Genomic DNA, 27,914 nt, shown 5'->3' with positions numbered 1-27,914 from the left:
GCGGCGACCAGGAGCAGTCTGTCATTGGCTGTCGGCTTAAAGTTACAGTCCTCCCGATTGGACGCGGCACAAACCTCGTGCGCATGCTCCTGGGCCCCTTTAGGCTGGCTCGGCTAGGTGTCTGTCTTCTGATTGGCCGACGCGGGGAAGCTGGGGTGAATTTGAATCCCGGCGAGCGGACAGTTGCAGAGGCGTTTGGTGGCCGCGGCGGATCCGGCTGTCAGAATGTCTTTTCCTAAGGCTCCCCTGAAAAGATTCAATGACCCTTCGGGTGCGTACCGGTGCGGGAGCAGGGTGGGAAGGGGATGCGCCCTCCATTGCTCCTTCCTCAGGCGGCGGGAAGCCGGAGTAGGGCCGGCATGGTGTTTGTTTCTCTCAAAATACGTACAGTAAACACTTGGCAAGGGCTGTACAGGATGGTAGGGATGTGGCTCCGAGTAAAATAGAGTCCCCCGACCGACAACAGCGAGCCTTCAAGAGGGAAATTCTACCAATAAGCCGTCAGCGCCATGGTGAAGCTATAGCTGGTTGAAAGGGGATGAGAATTGGCAGGCATTACGTTATGTTACTTTCCTTAGAATTTTCTTTCTTTCTTAGACACTGGTACTTGGTGTGTCGATGGCACAGTAAATTGAGTGTAGGTGGTGATAGTGTCCAAAAAGTTAGGCTAAAGGAATTTTTAATGTTTTCATCATTAAAAAATAGATGTTTCCAGGCCCAGTGGCCTGAGCTACAAAGACTGTCAGTGACCCACCCCTCTCAACAAATAAATAGTTTTAAGGAAAATGAGACTGAAATCTGCTCAGTGTTGACACAGCTAAGTTGACAAAATTGGTATGGGAACCCAGGCTTCCACTGATATATCCTGTGCCCTTAACCACTGTAGTGGCTACCTACCCACAATAACCAGGGAGCCTTAGGTGTGATTGGATCGATGCTAACTGTACAACTGTACTGTTCTAAGGGCTGGAACTTAGTCCCTTAAGCAGCCAGATGAACAAAGTACCCAAGTTGCACTCTTTACAAATGAGAAGTTGAGGGAGTTTCTGACTCTGTTGGCCATCAAAGGCCACGCTGAATCCTCTAACATATTATCTGTCAGGTCTACATCTGTGACTTCTAGCCACACCACTCTACTCACAGGGTCAAGGGACGATCAGATTCATCCAGCTCAAGGGCCACACCATGTAAAAGGGATTCGAACAACTTAGGTTCTGCAGAGCAGGGGGGATTGAAATTGGACTATGAATTCTAAGTGACTGATTGGAAAATGCGGACGTCTGGAAGCTTGAAGGCTTTAGTGTAATAAAAGGGCCATCCTTTCAAAGAGGACAAAGTGCTGGATAGAGGAAGGTACACTGGAGCTAGGCATCACGCTGCGTGTGATCTGAGCACCCTGGATGCTAAAGTGAGAGAGACTTAGGGATTCAAGATGAGCCTGACTTTATCAGCTGATTTGATTGTTTTAGGTTAGAAGATAGCAGCTTGGGTAAGAAATCCATGAAAAAATAATGATAATCAAGGCAGCAATTGTAGCCACTTTGTGAATAATAAATAACACAGCTTACAAATAAATGAATTGTGCCCATAACAGCAGAGGTCTATTGTCTCTGTGACATTTTTTTGAAGTGGGGGGGAAAGGTCTTTCTCTGGAAGACCAGGCTGGCCTTGAACTCCCAGAGATCCGCCTGTGTCTGCTCCCCTGAGTGCTGGGATTAAAGGCGTGCGCCACCATCTCTTAGCACACCTTTGACTTTTCTAGTAATGCTCTCATAGTCCTAATCCTTTCAGAACACACACATAGAATTTTAAATAGGGTGGTAGCACATGAGAGTTTCTTTAAAAAATCAAGACACACAAGAGTAATCAGCTGTCTGCATCATGAGAAAAGTTAACTGAATAATAGATATTTAGAATGAAGAAGAAAAAATCCAAGATAATGAGATAGTTAATCTCTAAATACTTGAAATCCATAATGAATAAAAAGTGTTTATTTGAAATTCTTGAGAGGTAGTGGGAAACGTGTATATTAATTACAAGCAGGCACATTTCTGAAAGTAAATATCTACTGCTACAGTAAGCCTGTTTGGACTAACAGATTTTTATGTCTAAGAGATTCAAACACATGTGGAACCAGAATAAATGTGCACACCAAAGAGATGAAATGGACACTGTTTAAAGTCCCTTCTGACACAGTCGTCTACATTAGCTGCAGCTGTGTTCTAACTGGGCAGATTTTTGGTACTCAGAGCTAGGTCTGCATGCATAAGAAAGCCAGGGACTCTGTTCCCAGAAAGTCTATAGATTTTTGTATTTATAAAATGATAAAATTATGAAGTCCAAAATTGTATTTCCCCCATCTGGTTTGTTTCTCAAGGCTAATGTGAAATGGGAGAAAGTGCTTTTGTCTCACGCTGTTTGGCTTTACTGCACTGACAGGCTCTCATGGGTCCTACTGGTTTCCACTCCGAATACAGAAAACGGGGCTGTTCTCCTTTGCTCGCTAATTTCTGTGCAAAAACTTGAGTCACACTGCGTTTGATTTGGCAAGGAGCCGAAGGGGGTGGGGAGAGTTTTAAAAAATAACAACAAAAACTCTTCAAGCATGTTGAATCCTAGTATCCTTGTCTACCACCTGGGCCATCCTTTCAAAGAGGACAAAGTGCTGGATAGAGGAAGGTACACTGGAGCTAGGCATCACGCTGCATGTGATCTGAGCACCCTGGATGCTAAAGTGAGAGAGACTCAGGGATTCAAGATGAGCCTAGTGGTTGAGCCTGAGTTCCATAGTAGGATACTGTGGAGCAAGAACAAAAGTAGGGAAGAAAGACTGTTAAGCAAAAACATCATAGAATATCTTGGAAAATGCTAAGTTTTCTGGAATAAGTTATCTTAATTCATCAATGACTGTGTGGAGAGCAGAGTAGGAAAGGTTTATTGGCTTCCAGCTTACAGTCTATCTAGAGTCAAACCAAGTCAGGATGCACAGATGGAGTTCTGCTAATGGCTTGCTTTCTATGGCACGCTTTGTTACATAACCTGGGACCACTTGCCCCGGGGTGGAATACCCGCAGGAACTTGTGACGAAAGATAGTAGATACTTATTATAGGTATTGCTAATCTGTTAATGGTGGTAATAAAATGATAGCATTAGCTGATACATTGCTGTTATGTGTTTTCTGTAGGTTGTGCTCCATCCCCAGGTGCCTATGATGTTAAAACTGCAGAAGTATCTAAAGGACCAGTGTCTTTTCAGAAATCACAAAGATTTAAAAACCAAAAAGGTAATGGGTCTGTAAACAATGATTATACAGTTTTATAACCTAACATAAGCAATACTGTTGAAATTTTAAAATGCATTTCTAAAGTTTCATGGCTGAAAGTATATCATTTTTGGTTTATTTATGAAAGACTCAAGTAAGGGATGTTTTTTTTTCATGGTCAGACTGTACATTACAAGTGAAATTATGCAGGATATTTACAGATAGGTAGTTTCCCTTTGGATAATTGCTTTTCCTTTCTGTCAGAGTATTGGGACTGCCAAGGAGTTGGAGAGTTGGCTCGGTGGTTAAAAGCACATAGTGCTTTTGCAGAGGACCTCAGTTGGGTTACAAACACTCAAGTACACACACATCCTCTCACACAAACACATGGACAAACACTCAAGTACACACGCATACTACCACACAAACACATGGACAAATTTAATATTTTTAAAAAATTGTTTGTTTTTTTTGTTTTTTGAAAATTAAAAATATCAGGAAGGGGATTGGGGATTGGAGAGATAGCTCAGAGGTTAAGAGCACTTACTGATCTTCTAGAGGTCATGTGTTCAATTCCCAGCAACCACATGGTGATTCACAACCAACTATAGTGGGCTCTGATGTCCTTTTCTAATAGATCTTTAAAAAAATATCAGGAATATTTTAGGTCTATAACAAATAATTGTGCAAGTAATTATTTGAAATGTACAATCAAAAAGAAAAGCTTATCTTGTTCAATTACTATCTGCAGTGAGAAGTTTGGAAATTTTATTGTATGTGGTTAAAACATACATCAACCATGGTCATATTTATTTTTTTTTCAGAATCTCAACAAAATCTTAATGTTGACAAAGATACTACCTTGCTTGCTTCATCTAAGAAAGGAAAGACATTGGTTTCAAAGGTGAGAAACATTTTTAAGACTGTTGGTATATTCATTACTTCATTGATTATATACCTGCAAGACACTGTATTTGATTAAAATGGCTAAGTGTGTAAATCAAATTTATATGTAAGTTGGAGCTCGAGAGTATGCTTACTGCTCTTTAGAGGACCTGAGTTCCGGTGCTTGCACTTCGAATTGGAGTTTTGTATGATTAAGCATACACTCCCCAAATGATAGACCTTTTCCAGTAGAAAAGGCTACCAGTTTTGAAATGAATAGAGTCGTTAGGCCTGTCAACTTAGAAACACACATGACAAACCTGTTATTATCAATGATGTATATAATGAAGTATAAACATCCATGTTTATATTTTCTTCCATTGCGTCAGAAAGGCTGCTGTGTACAAAATTATGTGAAGATTAATTATGTTGTAGGTAAATAAATGCCATAAAAAAACCAGATTCAGAATCACAAGTTTTCATCATAGACCTCTATTTTTGTTGTAAAGGAAAGGGAAAGCTATTTTTCTAATGGGTTGAAATTTAGAAAATTGAAATTTTTTCAAGTTTTAAGAACATTTTAGCCAGGCAGTGGTGGTGCACTCATTTAATCCCAGCATTCAATAAGTAGAGACAGGTGGGTCTCTGTGAGTTCGAAGCCACCCTGAAGAGTGAGTTCCAGTAAGAAACCCTGTTTTGAAAAACTGGGAGTGGGAGGGCATTTTATTTATCAGAAAAATTCCTATAAAATATGTCATAACCCTCTATAGTATTTACAATACACATGAAGATGAGTGTGTTAGTTTGTAGTTTCAATCCCAGCACATGAAAGTTGGATTGTGAATTCAAGGCCAGGGTGCACTGCATAGTGAGTTCTTGACGTAAAAAACTAAAAATTAGGAGCTAGAGAAATGGCTCAGTTACTGCTCTTTCAGAGGACCCAGGTTTAATTCCCAGAACCCACTTGGCTATTCCAACACTTTATATGACTCCTCCAGAAGATTCAGTATCCCTTTCTGGCCTCCGAAGGCACCAGGCACACACATGACCTGCAGACATATATGCAGGCAGAATACCCACACACATGAATTTTAATTTGGAAAAGGACCAAATATAAATAATTAAATATCAGATTGGGCTGTGATGTTTGTGGCATGAAGTTGATAAATTTTTTTTTTTTTTTTTGACTTTTAAACAGAAGGAGCCTCAGAAAAATGATAAAGATTTGAAGAGATTAGAGAAAGAGGTAAACCATACTTTGAGCTTACTGGGGAATAAATGGAATAGTGGGAAGAGGATCACATAGATTTGCAGGCTGATACTGTGGAGCAATCTGAGTAGTTCTGCAGTGAGGTTAGCATGTCATTCATATCAGAACCTTTAGGGAATGGAACCTTGTCTCATTTAATTTAATATGGACTGTCTTTATTGAGGATCGATGGCAATGAGGATGTTATGGTTGATACTTACACGTGTAATAATTGAGTTAGTGACATTGCTGATGAGTGAGTGACATTGCCAGGATTAGGACTGATTATTTGCATCAAATTTGAGGTTGGCGAGTTTTTAACCATACTTTCCTTGTTTTGCTTTGTTTCTTTTGCATCAGTGTGTGGTATGCATACTTACATGGTATATTCACGTGTGCATAGATGGGAAAGCCAGCGTCGTCTTAGGTTGCTCTCCACCCTAAGTATTGAGGCAGAGTTATACAGAACCTGAGCTCGCCCTTTCAGCTAGTCTGCCCAGCTAGCTCACTCCAGAGATCTGTTTCTACCTGAAGTACTAGGATTACAAGGGGCCACAACCCCTTACTGACACTTAGATGGCTTCTGGGACTCCCAACGCCAACCCTCATGTTTGAGCAGCAAACCTCCCCAAACATTTTCAATGTGTTGTTTCTGTGTTTCTGTTTACTAATATTCTGACAAATATTAGTTTCTGTGTTTTGCGCTTGGTTAACTAGTAGAGAGAAAAAAACATGGCTCACTGCTGCCTATTAAGTTCTTCTGAGGACTCTGCTTTCCTAAAATAAGAAACATATAGCACTTCAAGCTATAATTTAAACTTGTGTAATTAGGACCAGAGGAAACAACAATTCTTACAGCTTTTACGTGACTAAATAGTTAACTATCTTACACTTGTAAGTTTATGTCAATTAAAAACTATTGTGTTTTGTTGTGGTTTTGTTGTGTGTGTTTGAAACTGGGTATGTAGCTCTTACTGGCCTGGAATTCTCTATGTAGACTGGCCTGAAAAATCACAGAAGTCTGCCTGCTTCTGCCTCTCAAATACTAATCATTCAGAATTTACAATGCACATCTTTAAGGTGTATTCATAAGGTAAATATGATTATTCAAACAGAAAGTAAAATAAGAATGTCTGAACACTGTGTCAAATTGTAAGTTTCCTAGAAGGGTTGAGGCTTCTGGTACCAGTACGATCAATCATGTATTTATCCTCTCATTTTCTTCCAGATCCGTGTTCTTTTGCAGGAGCGAGGTGCTCAGGACAAACGGATCCAGGATATGGAATCTGAGTTGGAGAAGACAGAAGCAAAGCTAAATGTAGCACTCAGAGAGAAAACATCTCTTTCTGCAAATAATGCTTCGCTGGAAAAAAGGCTTATTGAGCTAACCAGGGCCAACGAGCTACTCAAATCTAAGGTAGTTGGACCTCATAAGAACACAACATTGAATAGTGCTTACGTTCACATTCAAGTGGTTTGGTAGTTTAAGCTTGTGACACTCACAAGTGGAGTTGAGGCTATGTATTCACTTACAGCACAGGTGTAGGAGTTCTTGCTCTCACTGGACCTAACCACACAAACTAGAGTGATGGTTTGCTGTGCTAAGTACTGGTCTATTTCAAGAAGGCAAGTAAGGTTTTGAATAGAATGTAGTAAACACCAGCAAACCATTAGTCCTGCTGTGACTATTAAATTAAGTACTTTAAATATTAGCCTACTGTTGTAGGATTATTTTTACCTACTTTATTATAGGACTTAGAAATGATTAATAAAGCCGGGAGGTGGTGGCGCACGCCTTTAATCCCAGCACTCGGGAGGCAGAGGCAGGCAGATCTCTGAGTTCGAGGCCAGCCTGGTCTACAAGAGCTAGTTCCGGGACAGGCACCAAAGCTACAGAGAAACCCTGCCTCGAAAAACCAAAAAAAAAAAAAGAAATGATTAATAAAATGAATGTACTCAATACATAAATTGTGTTTATAAATAATAATGTACTAATAGATTCTAAAGAATGTACGATGGTTCCATTAAACAATGGCAAACATAGAGGGAAGTCATCGTTCAGTTGAATTCATCATTTATTCAGTGCCCATGATGGGCTGTGCTCTTTATGTAGGGAATAAAAAGTGTATTAGAGCCCAAGAGAGATTCTGACCTAGAAGGCCTGGATTAGGCCCTATATATACTCCATGTATACTCCAGGGATCCCAAGCAGCTGAGACTAGTTTAACACACAGTTCCACAAGTCTTTCTGGGGTTTGTCTAAACCCTGCATATAACAGTAAGTGACCTCTTAGACCAGCGGTTCTCAACCTGTGCGTTGCAACACCCTTGGCAAACCTCTGTACTGTTATGATTCATAACAGTACAAAATTACAGTTATTAAGTAGCAGTGAAAATAATTTTATGGTTGGGGGGTAACTATATTAAAGAGTTGTAGTGTTCGGAAGGTTGAAAATAATTGACTTATACTGTTTCAAAAATAAGCCAGGAAGTCAAGGGAAAAAGGGAAAAATCAGTACTGGTGTACAGTCAGTACTTGTTGTGGTAAAGCTCTTTTCTCTGCCAAAGTACATTACACATAATTAATAACTCCAGTGACAGGCACATTAATTAGTATTTAAGTGATTCTTTTTCTTCTGGGTTTTTTGTTGTTTGTTTGTTTGTTTTGAGACAAGGTCTTTGAAGCCCAGGCTGACATTGACCTCTTGGTCATCTTGTCTGTGTCTCAAGTGCAGAGATTACAGGCATCTGATACTATACCCAGACTTGCGTAATTATACATATGACTTAGCAGAAAATATTTCTGAATTTTTATGTTTGTTGTAGTTTTCTGAAGATGCTCACCAAAAGAGTATGAGAGCTCTAAGCCTGGAGTTGATGAAACTTAGAAATAAAAGAGAAACAAAGATGAGGGTGAGTGCTACCTTTGGTATGTATCCCGTCTCTTGTCTCTGGAGCCTAAGAGCGTCTCAGTTCCTAAAATAGTTGTCTCTGTGTGCAGAGTATGATGGCTAAACATGAAGGCATGGAGCTGAAGCTGCAGGCCACTCAGAGGGACCTTGTGGAGTCTCAGGGGAAAATAGTCCAACTGGAGGGAAAACTGTAAGTGGGAAAAGGATAGTTAAGTGTGACGATTTCTTTATTAAAGTGTTCTATCAAACTATATGTATTAATAAAGTTTGGTAATGTTTCAGTGTAAATATACATTGTATAATGAGGAAATCAAATTAAATATAAGAATCCCCTCATTACCTTATAGTGAAGAACTCTAGCTTTTTTAAGTTATACCCAACTCAATCTGGAGTCATCTTACTGTGGCATGCCAGCTTCTTCCTCCTTTCTATATTAGAACTCATTGATCAAAAGTTCTTTTGACCAACTAGCGCCATGCTGGCCTTCCCCTATTCTTTTTCCAAGTTTCAGTAGCTATGTTCTTTTATGACAATTAATTTTTAATTCCACTATTTTGTGAAATTTGTGGTATTTGTCTTTGTGCCTTGCTTGTTTCACTTAGCATAATGAGCTCTAGTTCCATCCATGATGTTACACGAAAGGATTCTGCTTTCTTTATAGGCCTGTGTACTATTCCACTGTATGTCATTGGATCAGTTTGTCTCTTGAATAGGTGTCCTTGGCTTCTATGTCGTAGCTGTGTGAGTACTGCTGAGGCTACCATGGGAGTGTAGCCATTACATCCATATAGTGACTGTATACCCACAAATACAGTTGTTGATCTTATGGTAGTTTATTTTCAGTTTTGTCATTCTTTATGGAAAAACCTATGTTCTGTTTTCCATAATAATTATGTCAAATTTTTTCCTACCACCAGTGTACAAGAGTTTATTTTCTTCATATCCTTATCAGTACTTATTAACTTCAGACTTTTTAAAAAATTTATTTATCTTTATGTGTATGGGTACTTTGCCTGTATGTATGTATTTGCACTATATACATCCCTGGTGTGTGGATCAAGAGGACATTGGATCCCATGAAACTGTATTTACAGATGGTGGTTGTGATCCACCAATGTGGGTGCTCGAACCTAGGTCCTCTGCAAGAGCAGCCAGAGTTCCTAACTGCTGAGCCATCTCTCTAAACTCCAAAACCAGTCTTTCTCTTTCCCTCTAGTCCCTCCCAGGTACTGTTCTTTCGACCATTCCTATGGACCCCCCCGCCACACACACACACTTTTAAGTTGATAGCCTTTTTTTTTTTTTGGTTTTTCGAGACAGGGTTTCTCTGTGGTTTTGGAGCCTGTCCTGGAACTAGCTCTCGTAGACCAGGCTGGTCTCGAACTCACAGAGATCCGCCTGCCTCTGCCTCCCAAGTGCTGGGATTAAAGGCGTGCGCCACCACCGCCCGGCCTGTTTGTGTGTTATATATACAAATATAATACAACCTGCTGAATTTGTTTTGTTATTTAATGATCATTCTTTCTATGGCAAATTAATACTTGATTTTGATTTGCATTTTCTTAGTGATTAGTGATATTAAGCATTTTCATCTATCTGTTGGCCATTTGTATATTTTTGAAAAATGTCCATTTATATCTCCTGCCTATTTTTTATTTTTATTTATTTTTTTTTTTATTTTCTAGATAGGGTTTCTCCGTAGCTTTTGGTTCCTGTCCTGGAACTAGCTCTTGTAGACCAGGCTGGCCTCGAACTCACAAAGATCCGCCTGCCTCTGCCTCCCGAGTGCTGGGATTAAAGGCGTGCGCCACCACCGCCCGGCTTCCTGCCTATTTTTTAATTAGATTAAGTTTTTACTATTAAAATTTGAAAGTTCCTTATATAATGTAAATATCATAACTTTATTAGAGATGCACTTTGCAAATATTTTCTCCAATTCTGTAGGTGGTCTCATCATACAGTATTTGCTATCCAGAATATTTTTAGTTTGATGTAGTTATATTTATCTATTCTTACTTTTGCTTTCTCTGCTTTGAGGGTTTTGCCCATTCTACTTTCAGTGTCCTAAAGCATTTCCCCAGGGTGTGTGCCAGTAGTATTGTTGTTTTGAGTGTTAAGTGCTTAGTCCATTTTGAGTTGACTTCAGAAGCTGATGGGTTATAGGGGCTTACTCCCATTTTTCTGCATATGGATACACGATGTTCCCAGCATCATTTATGAGGATTCTTCTGCTCCAGTGCATGTGCTGTGGGTCTGTTTGTTACCCTTTTGGCTCTAGGCTGTGGATTTATCCAATTGTCTTATTTTTACACAAACATAGTATTTTCATTTCAGTAGCTTTGTAGTATATAAAATCATGGAGTATAGTCATTCTTGCATTGCCTTTTGCTCAAGGTGTCTTGGTTATATGGTATTTTGTTTGGTACAAATTATAGATTTATTTCTTGGTTTGTGAAGAATGTCTTTGATACCTTGTTAGAGGTTGCACTGAATCTGTAGATTACTTTGTGGAGTATGAATATGATAACAATATTGACTCTTCTCATTTGTATTTATATAAATACAAAGAATTAATTATATCCTGTAAGGTTTTATGTCAGTATTATGTAATTTGTATTTTAGAAAATGACCACCTCTGTTGTGGTTTAAATGACACATGTCCCATACAAGCTCATCTTTTGTTTTGTTTTGTTTTTTTGGTTTTTTGAGACAGGGTTTCTCTCTGGTTTTGGAGCCTGCCCTGGAACTAGCTCTTGTAGACCAGGCTGGTCTCGAACTCACAGAGATCCGCCTGCCTCTGCCTCCCAAGTGCTGGGATTAAAGGCGTGCGCCACCACCGCCCGGCTACAAGCTCATCTTTTGAACTGGATCCCAGCTGGTCATGCTGCTGGGAGGCTGTGGAACCTTGTGGAGGCTGGGCAGAGCTAAATGAAGTAGGCCTCTGGGAATGGGTACTTGGAAACTTTAAAGCAAAAAAAACCCAAAAAACTGCAAGGGGTTGATGAAGAGTCAGGTGTAAGGATGCAGTAGTTTTGGTTACAGAGTAAGCTTTTTAGTCTCCATTTTATTTCTGCTCTGATTTTTATTGTTTCCTCTATTAACTTAAGACTATAGTAGATTGTTAGCCATTTTTTTTGTCTTTCTCTGAAATCTGTATTTGCTGTGACTGTTTCCTCAGTACTTTCCTTGTTGCCTTCCTTAACCTCTTGTTTTCAGGAGTGGAGGGTAGTTTCGAGACAGGGTTTCTCTGTATAACAGCTTTGGCTGTCCTAGAACTTGTTTTGTGACCAGGCTGACCTTGAACTCACAGAGCTCCACTTGCTTCTGCCTCTTGAGTGCTGGGATTAAAGGCATGTGCCACCACCTCCTAATTCTTCCTTAACCTCTTAAGCTAAGTCATAATCATACTCTAACATTATGAATGTGTTACCTTCAACTCCTTTTGTGCATCTTCAGTTTTGATGAACAGGGAAGATCTTGTTCTGCTAGCATGATTGTATTGAGGTAGTTGACTAACCCAAACTGAAACACAGGTATAGGAAGATAGGATTCATGTCCAATTATAACCTTAAAAAAAAAACTGAGTTATAACTACCATAAACATATCTCACACACATCACATACACAGACTCCTACATGTATACACGAATGTGTTCACGCATTACACACATACAGAAACACATCTACACATACATCACATGCACACAGCTGTGCTGCTTTATAACCTGTAGCCAAGTGTGGTCTTAGATTTGTTCTATATTCATAGTGTTTAATATTGCTGGCCTATTTCAGCCTTTCTAATGGTGCTATATGCTAATTTGTCTTTGTCGTTCCTGTTTGAAACAAGGTTGTGTGTCTCATGTAGCCCAGGAAGTCTTCAGCGTCCAGATCCTCTTTCCTCAGCCTCTCAGGCTGCTAGGATTTACAGGCCTGTGCTATATGACCTGGCAATAATTTGTTATATCTATAGACTTTATATATCTTCTCTTATGAAGTATCTGCTTAAATCTAATTCATCCCTCAAAGTAGATCATCTTGAAGAGCCTAAATCACATAAGTAATCGAATGCTGTACAACCTGGGATGGAAGCTTCTTAGCATACAAAATGTGATTTGGGTTGGTAAAACTAGGAAAGCTGCAAAATATGACCATTTCTAATTTATACTGTTGTTCTCATCATAGATCTTTTGTCAGAGTGTGTTTGGAAAGCTTTTTCATGTAAATAAAATCTAGTTACCTGTGTTGATCATAGTTGTTAACCTGAAAAATCACATGAAATTTAAGATAGAAGCCGGGCGGTGGTGGCGCACGCCTTTAATCCCAGCACTTGGGAGGCAGAGACAGGCGGATCTTTGTGAGTTCGAGGCCAGCCTGGTCTACAAGAGCTAGTTCCAGGACAGGTTCTGTACCTACAGAGAAACCCTGTCTCGAAAAACCAAAAAAAAAAAAAAAAAAAAAGAAATTTAAAATAGAAATTGACCTCTGGAGTTACCTTACCTGACATAATAGTATTTAGTATCTAGTAAGTATTATGCATGGTTATTAAGTAAACAAACCATATGTATTTATTTCCTTTTTTTCCCCAGTGTTTCCATAGAGAAAGAACAGATTGATGAAAAATCTGAAACAGAGAAACTCTTAGAATACATCGAAGAAATTAGGTAATATAAATAGTAACTTTAAAATTAATTTCCAGGCCAGAGAGATGGCTCAGTGGTTAAGAGGACCTGGGTTCAATTCCCAGCAGCCACATGGTGACTTAACAACCATATGTAACACCAACCCCCAGGGGAATCTTATCTGTTGGCCTCTGTGGGCATTGCACATCATGTGGTACACAGACATCCAGGCAGATAAAATATAAACGTTGAATATATAAATAATTGAAATGAAAAGAAAATGGACTTTACTGGCTGGGAAATAACTTTGTGGGTTGCCTGGCATTTGGGAAGCCCTGGATTTAAATTCGAAATTGTTTTGCTCATAGAAAACAAGAGGACCTTATTTTGTTGAATATGTTCTTCCAGTACCTAAAGAGGAATTCTCTTCAAAATATTCTTTAATGCAGTTGTGCATCTGATCAAGTGGAAAAATATAAACTTGATATTGCCCAGTTAGAAGAAGATCTGAAAGAGAAGGATCGTGAGATTTTAAGTCTTCAGAGGTCTCTCGAGGAAACCCTCACATTTTCTAAGCAAATAGAAGACCTGACTGTTAAATGCCAGCTGCTTGAAACGGAAAGAGGTACTGAGATGTTGTTCTACTTCAGTAAGGCCTGGGTGCTGGCTATGAAAAATGCATGGCTGTATGACAGCAACATTTTTCATAATTATGTGAATACCAATAAAGTCCATGTGCTATGTTTGGGAAGTTTTTTAATGGTACAATGTTTGTTTTATTTCAACATGATATATTCTTTGATTGAAAATAAAGAGTTATATTAGCTGACGACTTCTACCCTGGGTGGCCATTCATAATTAGTGTAAACTCAAAACTAACGTTTCTGTTTAACATATATAATAAGGTAATGACTAGAATCTCACCCCTTAGGAAACACTTACTCTATATAGTGTGAAATATTATGAAATATATGGGGTGAAATATTAGCTGAACTGAGCCCCTTAACATCAGTATTTAGTTCTGGAATGCCTCATACTTTCCTTTTATAGACGATCTTGTCAACAAGGACAGAGAAAGGGCTGAAAGTCTCAGTGCTGAGATACAGATTGTAACAGAGAAGCTTGTTCTGGAAAAACAAGAATATGAAAAGCTGCAACAAAAAGAATTGCAAATAGAGTCACTTCTACAGCAAGAGAAGGTAGTTAACTACATGTATTTTTGCTTTTTTTTTTTTAAAAAAAAAATACTTAATTATATCATAATTTCTCCTTTTTATCAGAAATTCTGTGTATACTTTGAATGTTTAGTCACAGATACTAGTATATGTTTTATCAAGTAGACAAGATAGGTATTTATAATTACCTTAAAAAAATGTCTAACACAAGATCTCCTGAGTAAATTGGGAACATGGGGACCTTGGGGGAGAGCTGAAGGGGGGAGGGGAGAAGCAGGGAGGGGAGCAGAGAAAAATGTAGAGCTCAATATTATATATATATATATATATATATATATATATATATATATATATATATGATTCCTAAGAATTCAGGGGAAAAAAGAATGTCTAACAATAAGAAAAAGCAAAACAATATAAAAATGAAAGTTACATAAAGAAAATTTTACATATCAGTAAGGGAAGAAAACCCACGAAAATATACAGACAAATAAAAAACATGGTTATGGGGCATAGAAGTAGATAATTGTAACACTGTAACACAACACTGTGATTACTTGTAAACATGGAAAGAGGCTCTCCCCATTAATCAGTGGATTAGAGAGATGTTCATTAACCATTTCACTGTCATACTGTGGGGAAGGCTGAATCAATAGGGATGAACATGCACTAATGTGATGGATATTTGGGGGCAGTAGACAATGAAAGGGGTTCAATAGGTTAATATACATTAACCTGGAAAGATCTCAACTATTTTTATGATTTAAAAAAATTTTACATACACAGAATATGTAGTATAGACCCCCACTCCCAAATATATGGCATGTATGAAAATATATGGGTAATTACTCTAAACCAAAAGTTACCTCTGGAAAGGAAAAAGAGAGATTGGAATAGGGATTAGTGAAAACTTATACTAATTTCACTTAAAATCTAGAATTTTGTTCTCAATAATAATGTTTTATAAAACTTTGAAATGTATATCCTATAACGGAAACATTAAACGGTGAGATCATAATATACTTTTTATCATATTTAAATAGAGTAGATTGGTAAATTGGGAGCATGGGGCCCATGGGAGAGGGTTGAAGGGGAGTGGGGAGGAGGAGAGAGGAGCAGAGAAAAGTTAATAACTCAGTAAAATCAAAAAAAGGGAAAAAAAATCACGATAATTTAATATCAGGAATTGAATGACAGCTTTGTGCTGTGTTTTATGTAGATAAGGAAATAAGTCTTCAATGACTATTTTTTTCTCTTAATGTTATCTAATGGGAAATGAAGCATTTTATGCATAGGAAGTAGATCATATTTGTTAACAAGATAAAAGTAAATAAATTTAGAGTATATTGAAGTATGTATAAGCCAATTGTAAAGCAGATATAAAGAAAGTAGTGTGATGGTTTTTCACTAAAAAAGCTAGAAATTGTATTTTCCACAGTATTAAATTATAATATATAATCTGGGGAAAGTGAATATAGTATGTATATTTTTGTGTTTCCTTTAAATTTTCTAATTTATTTACCATACTTCATGATCTGTATTGCATTTCTTGTCTCCAAGAAAGGTCCTGAGGCCACATCTAATTATTTTGTGCTTATCTGTCTGAATGCAGGAATTGTCTGCTAGTCTTCAGCAGCATCTCTGCTCATTTCAAGAGGAAATGACTTCAGAGAAGAATGTCATTAGAGAAGAGCTAAAACTTGCCCTGGAGGAGTTGGATGCAGTCCAGCAGAAGGAGGAACAGAGTGAAAGACTGGTCAGACAGCTGGAAGAGGAGACAAAGTCGACTGCCGAACAACTGAGCCGGCTAGAGGAGCTGCTGAGAGAGTACGTGTTAGTGGGGTCTTTTCTACACAGGACGGGAAAAATGAACTGTTTCCGTAGAGTTCTCATATCACCTGAGTATATGCACAAAGGTAGGAAGAGCTACAGAGGAACACATGGTACGCGTATACATATGTTCACATACGTACACCACACACATCTATGTAAACAGGCATGGTAGTCAAAGTAAGAGTTGCCTAGCACATGTTTACTCCCCAGACCCAAGAGGTTAAGGCAGGAGGATGATGAGTTTGAGATTTGTCTGAATTGCACATTGAGTTCAAGGTGTTGGGCTTTAATAGTGAAATTTTGTCTCACAACAAAAAAAGCAACAAAAGGAAGCCCTTTTTCTAAGCCAAAAACTGGTGTTTGCTACTACATTTTCTAAAAGTCTGGGCATCCACATTAAAACAGTTTTTATTATATTTGAAAACATCTAACCTTTTCATTTTTTAAATATCTTTTTTGAGAGAATCCAGACACTCCATTCATTCATGGGTGTGCACATCAACATGGACAGGCACACATCACTGCTGCATGTGGGGGTCAGAGGACAACTTTTAGGAGTTGCTTCTCTTCTCACCATGTGGGGACCTCAGGATGTAACTCAGATCACCAAGGTTGACAGTGCCTTTTTCCCCTCAGCCAATCTTTCCTCATTTAACAATCAGAAAACAAAATGGTCCCAAGCTATAGTGGCTCATGCAGGTAATCCCAGCACGTCAGAGTGAGGCAAGAAGACCGCAGTGAGCTTGAGGCCAGCCTGTGTTGTAGGATGGAGTGCTCTCTCAAAAAGAAAGCAATCAGAATTAGCTGGTAAGCATGCAGAAACAACATTCTTATTCAAAGAAAAACTGTCTCACAGTTTTATATCAATTTTATATTACTACACTCCTTTTATTAAAACTTTATTTTCCAGCACATGCTGGAAATGCATTTAAATTAACATTTAGCAATTTTATTCTTTTATTTTTAATTGTTATTATTTACTTTAAAAATATTTTTGAATTGTATTGTTATTGTTAGCCCGTATGTGTGGTGTGTGTGAGTCTAGGCATGGGTAGAGATCAGAGGACAAATTTCAGGAGTCAGTCCTCCCTACCATGGGTTTCAGGGACAGACATATGTCACGAGGTTGCACCGCAGATTCTTTTATCTGGTCCTGGCAATTTGATTCGTAAATTTAAACTACAAATAACTTCTACCATTTAAATTCCTGAAATCCCATCAAGATAGCAAGCTACTGTGGATGGGATTTGAGCCTGTGGTGTTGTGTCTTACACCTTTCCTGTTGAGTACTTAATAATCTCTTCTGAGTTTTTGTCACTCATAACGAAGAGGCACCCCAGGGCTTTGTGTACCCCCACTTTGGGGGAGCAGTACAAAGTGTTACGGGGATTGTTCTAAATTGCAACTGATTTTGGAGAAGAGGAAAAATTGAGTGGATAACCCATTTCCTAAAGGGGGGTGGAACAGTTATTCACTCCAGCTTAAAGAGTTCTGATTCCACCTGCACGCCTCTAACCCCAGCACTTGGGAGACAAAGGCAGGCAGATCTCTCTGAGTTCAAGAAAAAAAAGAGGAAGAGAGAGTTCTGATTTCACAAGAGCTTTATTTGTTAGCCTAACTAGTTAGCTATGCAATTATTGGGGAAGTGGTTTTGATGCCTTCTTATTCTGTTTCATTGGGTGCTGTGTGAGATGAGGTTTAAGATTCTTCTTGGATTAGACATTTTAGGCTTACATTTAAAAAGAACTGAAAGTCACTTTTCTAAGTGACAAGGAAAATATTTTACTTTACCATATTCTTTTTGTGTGTGTGTGTGACAGGGTTTCTCTCTGTAGCTTTGGAGCCTGTCCTAGAACTTGCCCTGGAGACCATGCTGGCCTTGAACTCACAGAGATCCCTCCTGCCTCTGCCTCCTGAGAGTTGGGATTAAAGGTGTGCACCACCTCCACCCAGCCCTTTCACCATAGTCTTTTAGAGACTGTTCAAAGCTCAAATTCCCATCCAAACATGTTATATGCAATATTAGGAAAGATATTTGAAATTTGTAGTATACATTTAGAAAAATGACTTAAAACATATTTTGTTACCATATAAAACTATTTAGGATCTTGATAGTGTTGGGTATGTGTTATCCATTCATTTGGTAGGCTGAAACAGGAAGATCCTGAGTTCAAGGCTAGCTTGGGCTAAATAGCAAGATCTTATCTCAAACAAAATTGAGTGATAACAGCATATATGGATTAATTATAAAATGAAAAATGCACACAGTACCATAAATACTTTTTGAAAAAGAGTTTTTAATGTAAGTATCTCAGTACAGAGAATTAAACTTCATTAAATCTATATGGTTTCAGCTGGCATTGCATTCAGTCTTTAGATCTGACTACTCTGTAACACTGACTTTACAGGTTGTATAGGTTTTGTTCTTTCCCCTAGATTACCTACATAATGCAGGAGACATGGAAAGAAATCCAGTAGAAAGTATATATACACGGGCTGGAGAGATGGCTCAGAGGTTAAAAGCGCTGACTGTTCTTCAGAGATCCTGAGTTCAATTCCCAGCAACCACATGGTGGCTCACAACCATCTATAATGAGATCTGATGCCCTCTTCTGACCTGCAGGCATACATGCAGACAGAATACTGTATATATAATAAATAAATAAATCTTAAAAAAAAAAGAGAGAGAGAGAGAGAGAGAGAGAGAGAGAGAGCCGGGTGGTGGTGGCCTTTAATCCCAGCACTCGGGAGGCAGAGGCAGGTGGATCTCTATGAGTTCGAGGCCAGCCTGGTCTACAAGAGCTAGTTCCAGGACAGACTCCAAAGCTACAGATAAACCCTGTCTCGAAAAAAAAGAAAGAAAAGAAAGCATATATAGAAGCTGGTAAATAAAGTAAAGCATTCATGCTATGAACCTAAGTCATAAATGTGTATTTTTAAATTATACAGCAGCTATTGCCATGGATCTATGTGATATAGTTTATGATGTTTTGTAATTTTTCCTTGTTCTTAGGAAAGAAGTTGAGCTTGAGAAAAGTAATGCTGCTCACATCCATGCAACCATGACTTTACAAGAGAGGTATAATGATACAGTGCAAGATCTTAAAGACATTACTGCTCAGTTGGAAAGGTATTTTTCTTTGTAGTGTTCACTATGGAATATATGAGTGGGGAGATGTGTTTACCTATAGAAATCTGAACAAAGTAATCCATAGAGGATGACTGCCATTACGTTACATTCCATAAAGACTGGCTGCAAATGGGCACCTAGTGTCATCTCGTAATCTTACTACACGTAGATTGGTGTTCTTTTCCTACCATCCACTTCAAACCCACGCAAACCTTTAGCACCATCTACTTTCCAGATAACATCATTTAAAAAAATAAAAGCTTTTAGATCTTCATGATAGTTATCTTATCCCCCAGACTATTCACTAATTCTTTAGTCTCATGTTTCTTTGTTGGTTTTCTTTCCCTCTTCCCCAACCATTACCCCTTCCTTACACACTCTTGCTGTGATAGCTCTGGTTAGCCTGGCCTCAAACACACAGAAGTCCTACCTCAGCCTCTGAGTGCTGGTGTTACAGGAATGCTCGACTGTGTGGAAGCTAATATTTTAGTCTTTTTAACCTTCAGTGACCGTATAGTATCATTTCTTCCTTGTCCCTTAATTTTTCTTGACCAGGGTTGGCAGCTCAATATCTGCACTCCTTTGCTCGGGAGTTCTAAAGCAGAATTACAGTAAGGTAGAGGCCAGAATGAACTAGATAGCGAGTGATTTCTAGTCCAACAAAGTGTGACCTTATCTCAGAGTGCAAAAAAGAAAATTAGAGGTGTTTTCAGTCAATATGATTGTATATTTGATGTGAAGTCATTTTTAAATGCATAAATTAGAAAAGAAAACAACCCAATTGACCCTCACTTTCTTCTTTACCTCTCAAGGACCACTCGTTCCCAGCACCTTCTTAGCACAGAATTCTCTTCCTCTCTCAGTCCATCCTCTTGGGGTAACACTAGTTTTCATAAGTGTTATTTCATACACTGCTCATTTCCCTCAACTCCTACCCTATCTACTTCCTATTCCACTTTTGGGGGAGTGGGGATACAGAGTCTCTCTGTAGTTCTCGCTGTCCTAGAATTTTCTATGTAGATCAAACTGGCCTTCAACTCACAGATATCCACCTGCCTCTGCCTCCCACGTTCCGGAATTAAAGGTGTGTGCTACCACACCCTGGCACTAATTTCTCCTTTATAAAAAAAAGGTCAGAAGCATTGGAGAAGGGGCTCGGTGGTTAAAGGCACTACTAAGTGCTCTTCCAAAGGACCTATGTTTGATTTCCAGCACCCACAGAGTGCCTCAGCCATCTGTAACTCTAGATCTGGATATCAGATGTCATATTCTGGATTTTTGGATACTGTACATATGTGGCTCACATATACCTGCAGGCCAGTGACTCCTAAGCAGAAAATGTTATGTAAGCTCATTAGTGTTTACCTCAGAGTACTGAGTTGTTACCTGTGTGAGCACATAATAATAAGGTTTTTTCATCTGCCAAGAAGTATATAAGATCTAAACTTTGTCATGTGTACAGTAGTAACAAAGAAGTCTCTGCCTTTTTCTCTCCAATAAGCTATAAAACATCGACCCTTAAAGAAATGGAAGAGCTGAAGCTGGAGAACGTGGCTCTACAGGAAAGAGTAGCCATGGCTGAGAAGAATGTGGAAGAGGTTCAGCATCAGATATTGACAGCTGAGAACACAAATCAAGAATACGCAAGGTGAGTAGCACAAATACATTAGATAAGGAAAAAATAGTTTTCTGTTTGTTTTTTGAGACAAGGTCTCAACTCACTGCGTATTCTTGGCTGGAACCTACTATGTAGATCAGGCTGGCCTCAAATGGAGAATCGGCCTGACTCCGCCTCCCAAATGCTGCAATTAAAGGCAAATTTCCATCACATCCAATTAGAATTGAAATTTTTAAGAACTTCTCCTACTGCTTTGTATTTCTTTTCTCCGAAAAGAAGGGATAAAAATTAAAATGTCTGTGAGATAATTAGTGGATTCTTCTTTCTCAAATCCAAGGATGCTTCTAGATCTGCAGAACAGATCAACATTGAAAGAAGCAGAAATTAAAGAAATCACAGTTTCATCTCTTAAGAAAATAACTGATTTGCAAAATCAACTCAGACAACAGGATGAAGACTTTAAGAAACAACTCGAAGAGGAAGAGACAAGGTAATTCAGGCTTAGACCTTGAGTGCCGTGTAATGCATTGTTTTTTGCTAATAAATTGAAAAAAGATAATTTTTAAATTTACTTTTCCCATTCAGAAAAGCAGAGAAAGAAGATGCAGTGGCAGAGTTAACTGTGGAAAGTAATAAATGGCGGCTCCTTTATGAAGAACTTTATAACAAGACTAAACCTTTTCAGGTGTGTTGCTTATTAACTTTTCGTGAGCTGGAGATATGACTCAGGGTTTAAGAGTACTGTTTGCTCTTCCAGAGGACCCAGGTTCAAACCTAGCACCTACATGGTGGCTCCCAACTGCCTATAACTCCATTTCTAGGGGATCCAACATTTTCTTCAGGCTCCATGGCCATGTGGTACACAGACATACATGCAAAATACCCATACACAAAAATTAAAGTAAAAATAAATAAAGTTAGTTGGATCTATTTTAAGAATGCATTTCTTTCCTGTGAGTCTTGGCTATGACTTGCTGCTTCTGTATTACTCTTCATTATGTAGTCATGGTTACAATTGAACTGCATATTAACAGTTCTCAAATTTTATCTGGTACTCAGCACTTGGGAGGCAGAGGCAGGTAGATCCCTGAGTTAAAGGCCAGCTAGGTTTACAGAGTGAGTTCCAGGGCAGTCAAGGCTATGCAGAGAAACTTTGTCTCAAAATTTAAAAAAAAAATTTTTTTTTTAATCTGGGGATGAGCTCACTGGTAGAGTGCTTGGCATATACAAAGTCCAGGGTTGAATTCCCAGCAGTATGTGAAAACAATGAAACCAAAAGCTAACGACTAAACATTACTATTTATAATTTCTTCAGCTTTATTGAAATACAGTTAATAAACTTAGTAGTCATAAAATTTTAACATAGCTATTTAAAAAGTACTTTCTAATAAACAGCTTTTAATTAGTAGTCCTGAAGGCTCTCTTGATAGGAACATGTTTTACTTTGTGGTGTGTGGGTTTTTTTGAATTTTTCGAGACAGGGTTTCTCTGTAGCTTTTTTGGTTACTGTCCTGGAACTGGCTCTTGTAGCCCAGGCTGGCCTCGAACTCACAGAGATCCGCCTGCCTCTGCCTCCCGAGTGCTGGGATTAAAGGCGTGCGCCACCACCACCCGGCTGTGGTGTGTATTTTGATATGATCTATCTCAGTATTTTTCAGGTTAGTATACTGATCTTTGTACTATATTTTTTCCTTTGGTTTTTAGATGGGAGTCTTGCTCTATGCTCCAAACTGGCCTGGTACTTGCTGTGCCAAGCAGCCTGGCTTGAGGTTTGAAGGGCTCCTCTTTTAATTCCCAAGTGTGTCCTTATGACTCGGCCTGTATGCCTGACTATCCTTTGTCCTTGAGACCTGGGCTGGCCTCCAAGTTTCTACGTAGCTGGAGGGCCTTGAATCCCTGACTCTCCTGCTTCTGCCTTCTGAATAGAGAATTTATAGCCATAGTCCACCATACATGGCAATAACCTGTTCTTTTTATTTTTTAAAAAAATATTTATTTATTTATTATGTATACATTAGTCTGTCTATGTATGCCTGAAGGCCAGAAGAGGGCACCAGACCTCTTTACAGATGGTTGTGAGCCACCACGTGGTTGCTGGGAATTGAACTCAGGACCTTTGGAAGAGCAGGCAATGCTCTTAACCACTGAACCATCTCTCCAGCCCCTAACCTGGTCTTTTTATAAGGAAAAGGTGGTGGGCATGGTATCAGATGCTTTTAATCCCAGCACCCAGGAGGCAAAGATAGGTAATAAAGTTCAGGCCAGCCTGATAGTGCATTCCAGGACAGCCAAGTCTACATATGGACATCTTTTATTTCAAAAATATAACAAAAACGCCTACAAAGAAAAACAAATACTATCTGGGCGGCAGTGGCGCACGCCTTTAATCCCAGCACTGGAGACAGAGGCTGGTGGATCTCTGTGAGTTCAAGGCCGCCTGGTCTTCAAGAGCTAGCTCCAGGACAGGCTCCAAAGCTAAAGAAAAACCCTGTCTCAAAAAACCAAAAAAAGAAAGAAAAAAAAAAAGGTCTAATTGGACTGTAAGCAGATGGTGACTGTTTTACTGATAGATTAAGAAAGCTGGCTAGCCTGGCAGTGGTGGTGCATGTCTTCAATCCCAGCAGAGGCAGGAGGATCTCTTTTAGTTCGAAGCCAGCCTGGTCTACAGAGTAAGTTCCAAGACAGGCACCAAAGCTACACAAAGAAACCCTGTCTCAAAGGAAAAAAAAAAGAAGACAGCTGGATGGATCTTTATTGCTTTCTATTTTGATGATACTTAAAGTAAAAAATGCAAAGCTTAAAGAATTTTCTTAGTGAAATTAAACAGCCTTCAAGAAAAGTGTGAATACTGCTTGGTGTGTTATTTTTATTTATTTATCTTTATGCTTTATATGAACTTAATAAGATTTAATGATTTTAGGCCAGATGTAGTCACAAATGGTTTTAATTACTGGTGCAGGGGCAGAAGCAGAAGGATGCACAGGTTTAACAATTTTAAGTCTCAATTTCATTAAAAACAAGTATGTGTCTTTTCCAGGAACAACTGGATGCCTTTGAAGCAGAGAGGCAGGCATTGTTGAATGAACGTGGTGCAACTCAGGAACAGCTAAATAAAATCAGAGATTCCTATGCAGAGCTCCTGGGTCACCAGAATCTAAAGCAAAAAATCAAGCATGTTGTGAAATTGAAAGACGAAAATAGCCAACTCAAATCGGTTTGTAAAATAACACTTGTATTCAGATATACTAAAAACTAGAAAAACTGAGCAATTTATAGGGGAGAACTCATCTGAGAATTAATGAACTTATTTAGTGTTGACTGGATTGATATTCAGTTTTACTTAGCTTTATAATTGCTGCTGTAGTTGACTGTGTAAAATGTGTTTTGTGTTTGTTTAGGTTTTTCGAGACAGGGTTTCTCTGTGTAGTCCTGCCTGTCTTGGAACTCACTTTGTAGACCAGGCTGGCCTCGAACTCACTGAGAGCCGCCTGCTTTTGCCTCTCAAGTGCTAGAATTAAAGGTGTGCACCCACCACCACCTAGGTGACTGTATAAAGTTTTACACGTTCATCTCTATTTACAAAATAACCATTTCTTTTTTTGTAAATACATGAAGATAAGTCATATTCAAAAAATTATTATTTAACTTTTTTCCTTCTAGAAGTTCAATTTATATTTTATTTACGGCATACATATTCACATTTTTAAAATCTGTTCACTTGCTGATAAACATCTAGGCTTATTTTGCAGCTTGGCTGCTATGAATTGTTCTGCTGTAGACCTGAGTATATAGTTATCTATTGAATGTTGATTTGATTCCTCCTGCTATATACGCAGGAGCTGTAAGCCATCTTGTGCAGTATTCTGTTGTAACTCCAGGAGGCAGCTGTCATCTGTCTGTCTTTGTCTTACTCCCCTTGAGCACACTGAGCTAGGACTTTAGAACTGAAACTGGAGCCATGTAATCTCTTTCGGTGCCATTGGAGCCATGGTTCTTAGTGACTTGAAGGGAAAGGGTATGAGAAATAGCCTCGGTTTCTCTCGCTCTTGCATCTCCGTGGAACTGGTGTTATGAGCTAGAGCTAGGGTGATCAGTGTTTGCAGAACACCATTGCACAACTGCAGCCGAGCAGAAGACATTTGCCCGTGGACTTCACCTCAGCAAGTAGGAGCCGCTGGCAAATGGGCTTATGGATGGGAGTCTTCGGGAGCTGGGGAGAAGGAAAGCCTGTGTTTTTGGCGATGGGCTTTCTAATATGGAGGGAGTGAACTCATTGGTTTCAAATGCCAGAAAAGCTTGCGGATCACTTTGAATAGCTATTTTCTCTTTGGTTATTGTGCTTTAAGAGGACCGTTTCTAGAGGAAGAAAGTGATGCTTGCCTTTTTATACTATTTAGTTTTACTAGGAAGCCTGCCACAGAGTGTTAATTCTGTCAAGCCAAAAGCTGTTTTGAGGGCAATGTATTTTCACTTCACTTTTGATCAGAAAAGTATACTCATAACTATAGAAGGACAAGAAAATTTGAAATGCTTTGTTTACTTCGTATGAACTGTTCCAAATCACTTTGTAATTAAATCTTTTGTGAATGTGTAAGAGTTACTTTTGCCATTAGTTATGATATATAAGAAACTTTTTGGAATATGTCTGCAACAATGATAACACATTTTACCACTGTATTTTAGTGATTATTTCTGTTTTTCTTATCTAGGAGGTGTCAAAACTCCGATCTCAGCTTTTTAAAAGGAAACAAAATGAACTCAGACTTCAGGGAGAGTTGAATAAAGCTTTGGGCATCAAACACTTTGACCCTGCCAAGGCTTTTCACCATGAATGTAAAGAGAATTTTGTCCTCAAGACCCCATTAAAAGAAGGTAAAAAAAAAAAAAAATTACGTATTTATATACCTGTCATCATTCATTCTCTCTTTCTGTCTCTGTCTCTCTCTGTCTTGCTTTCAGAGTAGTTTAGTGATTTATCTTTTTTATAAACTATGAAACTGTGTTGCTATCTTCTAATATAGAAATTCTTTCTGAGATTGATGCATTAAGGCTACTTTCCTCCTTTATCTGCTTTTGCACATCTAGATGCCCTGTCCTTCAAGTTCCATCCAGACCACATCTTCCTCGGAGTCTTCCTTTTATTGCTTGTACTAGCATCCCTCCTTCCTTATCCCCTCTATACCGCATGTGTCTCGCCAAAGGCTAATCCCTCTGTACAAAACTCACAATGTAACCTAAGTGTGTCTTAGATCCATCATAATTTTTTATATTACAATTTTAGAGAAATAATTTTTTTGATGGAATCTTTATATATTTCACAGTTAAGTCCTAATTACTTGCAATTGTGTATGTGCATGTGTATTCATATAATACATATATATTATAATATGGTATAGAGTGTGAACATTGCTTCTTCTGTCTTCAAGAACTTAGGTCTGGTTTTAGTTTATAATGACTTAGGAATTTGGTTTGGTTTGGTTTGTTTTGGTTTTCAAGGATTTGAATGTAGACCCTTGAACATGCTAGGCAAGTGTTGTGCCTGAGCTAGATCCATAGCCTGGATCATCGGTTAGTAGTTTTAATATAACATACTTATAGCTGTTGTGATCTTTTCAGGCGACACAAACTGCTGCTGAATTCTGATGCAACATCAAGGATCATGGAAGTATACATTTGAAATACCTGTTGAAGATTATTCTCTTCATTATTCCTGATACTATGTTTATAGTATATATTATATAATATATTGTTTCTATTGCCCATTCTTAGATATATGGAAAGACATTCAGCATTTGTTATGAAGATGTCTTTTGACATTTTATTTTCTATTATGTATCAATTTAATCTTTTAATCTTTTTTAATTTTTCTCATCTCATTCTGAATCATCTTACTTGCTTTGCAGCTTACATCAAATCAACATTTTGTTAAGATCAGTATTAAAGATTTCCCCTCTATTCTGTATTCCCCCAGTGTTTTTAACTCGATTTTAGAGTTCTTTCTATTGTGATGCAGAGTGGAAAGACTGAAGCACTTTGACTTGCTCTTGCCTCTGCTTGATTTACTTATCATGCTCACTCTGGTCTCCCTGTCATCAGTCTCTTCTCACTTCAGACAGAATAAAGGCACCTTAACTCCACAGTAACCTCTTTTTTTTATCAAAGTCACTGAGTTATTTAATCATTCCCAGATTCTTTGGCTCTATCCTAGTTCTAAACTAAAGCATGTAGCTCGGCCTACATACCTACATTTTAAAAAAATTAGCCTGCTAAGTTTTAGATATACCGAATTTTTTTTCCCCTTTGTCTGAGACAGGATTTTTCTGTGTTTCTCTGGCTGTCTTAGAACTAACTCCCTATGTAGACTAGACTGACCTAGAACTCAGAGATCCACCTGCCTCTGCCTCTCAATTGCTAGGACTAAAGGCAAGCACCACCATGCCCAGGCTCAAGGAAATCTGAAAAACTGTACATATTAGATTTTTAGAGAATTTGTCACCTGCATATTCTCTGAATATATAGACACTCGTAACACCCAAACAGTAATTCAGTTTTCATGTAATAAAGCTCTGTTCAAGATGTATTTGTGTCTACCTCCCGTCCTAATTTGTCTCAGAATCATAGATGATACCTTTTATTTATTTCTTTTAAAGTTTTATTTATGCCAGGGTGACACACACCTTTAATCATAGCACTCTGGAGGTAGAGGCAGACAATGAGTTTAAGGCTAGCTTGGTCTGTATAGCTAGTCCCAGTCTAGCCTGTTATAGTATTTAGGCATCTGTACTGACCTGCCTTTGGGGTCCAAACAGGTTACATCCTCAGCTGTAGCCACTATCTCTCTCTCTCTCTCTCTCTCTCTCTCTCTCTCTCTCTCTCTCGCTCTCTCGCTCTCTCGCTCTCTCGCTCTCTCTCGCTCTCTTTGTTTCTCTGCCTGTCTGTCTCCCCACCCCTCTCTCTGCCTCTCTCTTCTCTTCCGCTGCCCCTGTCCCCAGAAGCTGGTTTCCCCCTTCCTTTCCCCTCCTTTACCATTCTCTTTCCCCTAGTGAAAAACCACCCTGCCAGGCAGTGGTGGTACACGCCTTTAATCCCAGTACTCGGGAAGCAGAGGCAGGCAGATCTCTGTGAGTTGAGGCCAGCCTGGGCTACAAGAGCTAGTTCCAGGACAGGCTCCAAAGCTACAGAGAAACCCAGTCTCAAAAAACAAAAATAAATAAAAATAATAAAAACAAC

At 38.7% G+C, this 27,914-nt stretch overlaps 1 protein-coding gene across 2 annotated transcripts; it reads left to right on the top strand.

Annotated features, from left to right (window-relative positions):
* Nucleotides 1–142: 142 nt before the first annotated feature.
* Nucleotides 143–27,914, top strand: Hmmr (hyaluronan mediated motility receptor). 2 transcript variants are annotated; one of them, XM_057774790.1, is made up of 18 exons: nt 143–271; nt 3,186–3,284; nt 4,088–4,167; nt 5,347–5,394; nt 6,626–6,814; nt 8,224–8,310; nt 8,399–8,499; nt 12,896–12,970; nt 13,378–13,553; nt 13,979–14,127; nt 15,716–15,930; nt 18,950–19,015; nt 20,568–20,714; nt 21,022–21,174; nt 21,270–21,369; nt 23,722–23,898; nt 25,394–25,556; nt 26,301–27,914. In XM_057774790.1, the coding sequence occupies exons 1-18, from the start codon at nt 226–228 to the stop codon at nt 26,318–26,320; spliced, it is 2,091 nt and encodes a 696-aa protein (XP_057630773.1). In that variant the 5' UTR covers nt 143–225; the 3' UTR covers nt 26,321–27,914. The 2 variants fall into 2 exon arrangements, with proteins under 2 accessions (XP_057630773.1, XP_057630772.1); XM_057774789.1 differs by having other exon boundaries at nt 18,950–19,066; nt 26,301–27,912.

Source organism: Chionomys nivalis, chromosome 7, assembly GCF_950005125.1.
Source record: "Chionomys nivalis chromosome 7, mChiNiv1.1, whole genome shotgun sequence".
Taxonomy (NCBI): domain Eukaryota; kingdom Metazoa; phylum Chordata; class Mammalia; order Rodentia; family Cricetidae; genus Chionomys; species Chionomys nivalis.
Note: the sequence above shows the minus strand (reverse complement) of the source record. Positions and strands in the feature narration are given on the sequence as shown.

Coding starts and splice junctions, on each gene's coding strand:
- Hmmr (XM_057774789.1), top strand. CDS start 226: ATGTCTTTTCCTAAGGCTCCCCTGAAAAGATTCAATGACCCTTCGG. Junction 13,554..13,978: donor GCTGCTTGAAACGGAAAGAG/GTACTGAGATGT, acceptor TTCCTTTTATAG/ACGATCTTGTCAACAAGGAC. Junction 15,931..18,949: donor CTAGAGGAGCTGCTGAGAGA/GTACGTGTTAGT, acceptor CCTTGTTCTTAG/GAAAGAAGTTGAGCTTGAGA.